At 33.7% G+C, this 6,903-nt stretch overlaps 1 protein-coding gene and 1 long non-coding RNA gene across 5 annotated transcripts; both read left to right on the top strand.

Annotated features, from left to right (window-relative positions):
* Positions 1-44: 44 nt before the first annotated feature.
* On the top strand, positions 45-2,139 carry LOC114727058 (uncharacterized). Its single transcript, XR_003738553.1, has 2 exons — positions 45-483; positions 1,560-2,139. It is a non-coding gene; the product is annotated as an uncharacterized LOC114727058 (long non-coding RNA).
* Positions 2,140-3,569: 1,430 nt separating this feature from the next.
* Positions 3,570-6,734, top strand: LOC114727057 (uncharacterized protein At4g14342-like). 4 transcript variants are annotated; one of them, XM_028913784.1, is made up of 5 exons: positions 3,570-3,689; positions 4,354-4,417; positions 4,705-4,790; positions 4,888-5,011; positions 6,412-6,734. In XM_028913784.1, the coding sequence occupies exons 2-5, from the start codon at positions 4,412-4,414 to the stop codon at positions 6,457-6,459; spliced, it is 264 nt and encodes an 87-aa protein (XP_028769617.1). In that variant the 5' UTR covers positions 3,570-3,689; positions 4,354-4,411; the 3' UTR covers positions 6,460-6,734. The 4 variants fall into 4 exon arrangements, with proteins under 4 accessions (XP_028769617.1, XP_028769616.1, XP_028769614.1 ...); XM_028913783.1 differs by having other exon boundaries at positions 4,331-4,417; XM_028913781.1 differs by having other exon boundaries at positions 3,570-3,727.
* Positions 6,735-6,903: the final 169 nt, after the last annotated feature.

The raw sequence follows: 6,903 nt of genomic DNA, 5'->3' as shown, positions 1-6,903 counted from the left end.
TAACTTACGCTGTCTTTCTATTGCATTTATTGCCTATGGAAGACAGCTATTATAGGTGCTTACGTCCAGATACTAATATTACAACCAAATTGGATGTTAAGTAATTTCGGATAACTTTATATGTTGCTATTGGGTGAACATTGGATAACTCGTATCTATAACTCACGTGTTTCCTATTGCATTTATTGCCTATGAAAGAAACTATTATTGTGCTTGCGCCAGATTACTAATATTAACAACCAAATTGGATGCTGGGGTAATTTAATATCAGATTACTGTATATGTTGCTATTGGATGAACATGTTAGGTTTGTATTTGTACTGAGCATTGAGTTTATTATTTACTTTTCAGTTTTTTTATAGGGTAATGATTCATTGTTTATTTTTGCTAATCTCTGTAAGTAATATACTGTGTGCTACTTTATCAGCTGAATTGAAGAAGAAGAGCACAAAACCTAAAAGACCGTCTATTAAGACTTGTTTGGTAAGAATCACCTGACAGTTTTTCTTAGTGTGGTTCGTTTTCAGCTATACATACATTTTCACAAAGAAATTGCCCAAGGTTAATTATTGTATATGCTTTTTCACAAGAAATATGATATGATAATTATGATAGAGAACATGCCAATTAAAATGGAATGGAACGCTCTTGTTGGAGGGTTTTGCCCTTTTGTCTTTGGAAAGTTTTCATGATCTCCTTGAAATTTAATCATTTGAGAGTAGTTCTCTGTTACTATTATTTTGGGATTCAGATGTTCAGCGTAGTTTCTGTTACTATTATTTTGGTTTAAACAATATTAAAATATTTTACACCATATTTGGGGGAAATGGATATTGATTGGAAAAGGGAACCAAAAAAAAAAAAAAAATAATGCCTGATTATTTGAAATTTGAACTCTAAGAAACTTCTCCCCCTTTTTCCTTTCTTGCTCTCAACATCCTTTCTCAATAAGATGGGAAAATTTCATATATATACTTTCATGAATCACGTTTGAAGAATAATATGATCTGAAGTTTGGGGAAAATGAGTTCAAATATTGGGTTTGTGTTTAGAAGCATACGATTTTCCAAAAGCTTTACTCATAAGATCTTGAATCGAAGATTGAGAACCAGTCTGAGCTAGAGATATTTGAAATATATGTTTCCAGTCCCGTTGAACCTTTTTAGGATTTATATTTGCCTTTAGTGGTTGGGAGATTTGGCTAGTAGCCAGAATCGTCATGCAGCTTCTGGTTCATTAAAATCATTTGAAAGTGCGGATATTTTGTTCCTGCTGATCATCCTAATACAATAATTTAGTGATTTGTTCCTATTGATGACTTTACTGCAAACCAAATATTTGCTTCTCGCTAGAAGCCAATTTCAATCTTCCTTCTGCTTGTCTGTTGTGGGTGCCATGGCATTTCCACCCAGAAGATGTATACATTACCTTACGCGATGTCAATCATATTTAGCACATAATGTTGAAACGTGGGTTACTTAGCATGCTCAAATGTCTGTTTAACTAGCATACTGTTGAAGTTGCTCTGTTCTCCACTAAATATTTGCTGTATGATACAGATGATGAGTCAACAATGGATGCCAAGCAACCAGTCCAAGGGAGCTTCTTAAACCTCCTACCTACTCAACCTGAAGTTCCGGAGAAAAGTGAATCACAATGATCTTAACTAACACTTTGCATGACATTTCTTAGATGGCAATGAAGATACTACCAGGTGCTGGACGGTTACTGATTGTTTTAAATCGTTTTCCTGCATTCTTTTGTTAATTTGGCGTGGATAGTTTTGGGAGTGAAGGCCCCAAAGCTAGTCGATTTAGAGAACAGGGTTTTGGGATGACTGGGTATTTGTCTGTCTGTGCAAAAGGTCTTGGAAAGTATATATATTCATCAAGTTTTAGTTTATATTTTCGTTTTTCATCTTTTTTATCAAGCTTCAATATTGGTGATTAATGTTCAAGTGTCTTTTTTTTTTTTTTTTTGTAATTATGTAACTTCTAAGGTTTTGAGAAGGATGGGCAATTCACACAGACACACGAGTGCTTGCCTTTGTTTATCATGTAGAAATAGTTCAGCATTCTCGTTGATATCTGACTCAACCTACATCAATGAATGTTCAAAACCTGCCTTCAAAGTCTCCCATTCCCATTTTCATCTTTTGTGCTTTCAATTCTTGATTAATGTAATAGATTCCTATAGTATAGTTGTATAGAAGGTGTTGCAACGTCCTTCAAAGTTATCATGATTTTCTACGAGGTATGGGTTTTTGAGGTCAAGCCTGCATTTTGTCCCTATGACGCGGGAGTATATCATGCGCTTCATTGACTGGCAGGTACAAATTGAAGCAAATTTCTATTGTAGGAAGCATTGTTTCCCAAGGTTATTGAGAAAATGCTGCTTGTATGAGTATTTCTGGAGATGATTTATCTAGCTGATTGTACCTTTTCCAAATGTTTTGATTTCACAGGAATGATAAAATTATTGAAAAACAAAATGCCATTTGAATATTTACTGCTTATAGTTTCTACCAGTAACTTTCAGGAAAAAATAGAAACAGTTGAAGAAAGCCAGTTATCTCAGTCTCATCAATGGCGTGATATTCGTGAAGTTAGAATTTTTTTAAAAAAAAGCAGCTTAAATTATATTCGTAATTTTGAATTTAATTGACCAAGTTCATACTCTAGTGTCCCAAAGCACCAATATTTAAAGAAACCAAAATGTGAGTTAGATCATCCTAGTTTACTTCAAGCGAGATTTTATAGTTTATAATGTAAAATACAAACATTATTAAATCATTATTTTAAAGTGGACTCATCCTTTAAGACATGAAATATTTTGAAGTTCAAAAAACTAATGCTTCTGTCCCAATAGATGCTTATTAATTATTCCTACTAGTCTGTATGCTTATTGGTTACTCCTATTAATCTCAGGGCATGTTTGGTTTTTTTTTGAGGTGTTTTTTTAAAAGCATTTTTATGCAAGTTAAAATAAATTTTTTTTACACGTATGTTGTAAATTTATTTTTAAAATTATGATATGATTTTCACTTAAACATCCTCTTAATTACAAAGCAAACTTCATAATTGTTAAGTGTAGCGATTGATATTCTTAAATTTGGAAAAATATATATTTTTTTGATTTTATCCTTTACTAAAATTAATATGTATAAATACTACTTCCGGTTCTAATTTTAAGAATTAGTTGACTAGTTTGAGGAGATTAAAGAAATAAGTTAAGTTTTTTTTTTGATACGTTAAGTTAAATTATTTATTTGTAATAAATAGATATTGTCTTTTCTTAAATATCTTTGCTAATCTAATATATTGGATGGAATTAATATTATTAGAAGGATTACCTTAATAAAAATAGATAAATATGAGAGACAAAATAGATTAAGATTTTATAATTAGGATCAAAATAAAAATTTAAATAAAATGTTATATTAAGTACACGAGATACTAAGTGTTGTCAACGCCTCAACGGATTAGAATTAAAAGGAGGGAGGAAAAAAAAAGGTGAAGTTCTACTTCCGCGCCCCTGGGGGGGGTCAATAGCGGAAATGCCTGGGTGCTGACGTATGTAATTGCGGCCCCTCCGAAAGCGTCACTGAACCCCGGTACGGTTACGAAGCACATCACTCATTCTGTTCATCAGGAGCTGCGGCTGTGGCAGATTGGGATATTCGAATACCGGTGAAGCTCCATCAAGCTTCGTTTTGTCTACATTCTAGGTAAAATTTGTTTCCTTCTTATGGGAATCACTAAAGTCTGAGCGATGGGGTTTTGAGCTGGGAATCTGTTACGGATTTTGATATTTTGCTCTGACAGAATGCTCTAATGCGTGCTTAGTTTAAGTTCGCGGATGTGTAAAAAAGAATGGTCGGTTTGGCCAAAAAGACGAAAGTAGATCACAAGTATCTGAACCAGTGAATTATGCGAACCGCAATAACACGAGTTATTTGTCTTGTTGCGGATTTGAGGGCTTGTTTATGTTAGTTGTTGGATAGATGCATGCAATTACATTAAAAAAGGGATTTTTATATGATCTGCTCAGATGTTAAATTGCTTCTATCTCATTGTGGTACCTAGTGAAAAGTGGCTTTCAACGTTGTGTTGTGAGTTCTTACAAAAGGAATTTCAATGATTCGAGCTCAGTGGTTGGGTCGTCTGTTTGATTACCAAAAAAAATCGTAAGGCTAAATAAGGACTAAAATATAGAAAAGAAGGAAGCAAACATTATCCGACAAGGACACAGAAAGGCTGCTTACCACTTATGTTATAAACCGTGTTCTGATTTTGGTTCCAATGGAACTTTGACGAGATGTCAATAACAGCTTCTTGGTTTGCCATCTTGAAGTTCTCCGACGCTACTCTTCTTGTCAACTGCTGTTTGTGTGTCCTGAAAAGCAGGCAATATGCAGGTAAAATCCTTCACATAGTTCCTGATCGTTGTTTCATATTTTCAGATGTTTAATTTTGTTCAGAACCCTAAAATCTACTCATTACCCAAAAAAAAAAAAAAAGATTCTCTTATCCTTCCCTGGAAAATTGCACCAACTTTTTTAAATGTGTAACCACCCTTACCCCCCAACCAAAAAAGAAATTCTGGCAGCAATCATAGTGATCCGCAAAGATAATAGTTATAGATCTTATTCGCTAATTCCTTAATGATTAAAAAATCTGAAGTGTCTTTTCTTTTATCACGCAGGCCAGTGATAGGTTTAACATCAATTCCCAACTTGAGCACCTCCAAGCTAAATATGTTGGAACTGGGCATGCAGATTTAAATAGATTGTAATTGTTTTAATTTCTTAGATTCTTTTCTTAACTCTTTTTCATAACATTCAATGTGATTTATTGTATCTGTTTCCTGTTTTTTGTTTGCATACAGTGAGTGGGCAGTGAACATTCAACGTGATAGCTATGCTTCATATGTTGGCCACTATCCCATACTGGCATACTTTGCTGTAGCTGAAAATGAATCAATTGGAAGAGAACGCTACAGCTTCATGCAGGTTCTCTATCTTCCTTTCTTCCAAGAGCTTCATAAGTTTAAACTTCCCTTGCATGATAACTGCTCAAAGTACACTTGTTTTGTCTTGCTGCATTTGGCTTATCAAGGTCATCATTTTTTGTTCCAATTTATATTCTGTTAATTTAGATTCATAAGTTGTTCTCATTTATTTGGTTTCCATCATTTCTAAAATATAGCCTAAGAAAATGGGTTTTCAATCTGAAATTCGAAAATGGTGTGGAATTCAATTTTTCTTAGTCTACGTTTGTGTGGCCACTATTCAATGTAGTTCTTGGTTATGTAGAATATAGTTTGTTTATCTTTTTTCTTTGTTATTATCTTTGTTTGGAGGTAACATGTACTTGTAGTTGTAGAACAGTGAATAATGAAAGAGGCAACTAGTATTTGTGTTCTTTTACCTTTTCTTTTCGTTTGAGTTATACAGATAGAACGGTGCATGAAATTGAAATGATAAAATGGTGATGTAAAAGAGAAATGAATGGTACATGATTAGATTCTTTCTTTACCTTTAGATGTTTGTGGTGGGAGAGATAATGATTTGAATGGCCAGATTTTCAGTGTTTTCTCTTTTGAAATATGAAACATAAACTATTGTTTTGTTCTTTAACCTTTTCGTTTCATTTGGGTTATACAGAGAACGGTGCATGAAATTGAAATTATAAAATGGTGATGTAAAAGAGAAATGAATGGGACATGATTATGTTCATTCTTTACCTTTTAGATGTTTGTGGTGGCAGAGATAATGATTTGAATGGCCAGATTTTCAGTGTTTTCTCTTATGAAATATGAAACACAAACTACTGTTTTATTGTTTTTTGGAGCCATTTTACTCCGGTATTCAAGCCAAAAGATGACCTGGTAAGACGTATGAGAATATCCAGGATCTTTACGATTTTACAGAAATTTCCCTGTCTTCCACAGGTTCGCATGCATACATACATGTTGACCTTTTATCTGTGTTATGGGTTTTTATTGAATTGAGTAAAACTATACACTTTCCCATTGTCGCAAGAATGAACTATAATCTGTTTTGAAATTTCTATTAGTGATAGCTGCAGCATCCTATTGCCGTAAAGTGCGGAAGTTTATAAATCTGTGACGTCATCTCATGTTTGTTTTGCATTTCTCACAAACACTGGACTCGATACACTGTGATTTGTTGTTTGAATGGACCCTTAATCTCATTCGTTACTTATAATGATTTTTGATGTTTTATTGTTACCATATAATGTGAGATATTAGATTAAGGCAGGTTCTTTCCTCATACCTATACTTAATGGTTAAGCTGCATTATAAGTTGTGCGGGCTGCTAATGGGCCTGTGCATTCATCTAGTTGCTTTTATGGTTTTATTTATTGACAAGCTCTGTTGTCTGTGCAGAAAATGCTCCTGCCCTGTGGTCTGCCTCCTGAAAGAGAAGAAGATTAAGGATTACCATCTGGATCAATAATACAACTTCCCTTTTGGTCATCAGAAGTGGTAGGCTTTTAAGTGTTTGTTATAGTACTATGTTGTTCAAATTGAGAACAATTATGGATTGTTATGTTTGTATATTAATATGATACTCATTAGAGATTGCTGCATCGTCCTTTAATGCTTGCCGAGTATTTGCTATATATCTTGGAAAATTAGATCATGGAATAATGTTTTTAACTATTCTGGATGTTCTCTTATGAGTTATCATAGGATTGATCCTTAAAAAACCTGTGCTGGCATCTATGCAATCATGATTCTGCATTAAAATGCATTTTATCCTGACCATGGCAAATCAAAAAATAATCACGTCTAGGAAGCATCAACCACTATTTTCTTTGCCCTTTTTATTCTCCATTGTGTGCTTTAGACCCTGCAATTTATCGAGAATTTATGTAA

The sequence above is a fragment of the Neltuma alba genome, unplaced genomic scaffold (genome assembly GCF_004799145.2).
Source record: "Neltuma alba isolate B1F8T4 unplaced genomic scaffold, ASM479914v2 tig00012433_pilon, whole genome shotgun sequence".
Classification (NCBI taxonomy): domain Eukaryota; kingdom Viridiplantae; phylum Streptophyta; class Magnoliopsida; order Fabales; family Fabaceae; genus Neltuma; species Neltuma alba.
Note: the sequence above shows the minus strand (reverse complement) of the source record. Positions and strands in the feature narration are given on the sequence as shown.

What these genes read in the sequence shown, in the direction of transcription:
- LOC114727057 (XM_028913784.1), top strand. An exon ending in CATGCAGATTTAAATAGATT is followed by an intron (nt 4,791 to 4,887) that starts GTAATTGTTTTA and finishes GTTTGCATACAG; the next exon opens with TGAGTGGGCAGTGAACATTC. An exon ending in AACGCTACAGCTTCATGCAG is followed by an intron (nt 5,012 to 6,411) that starts GTTCTCTATCTT and finishes TTGTCTGTGCAG; the next exon opens with AAAATGCTCCTGCCCTGTGG.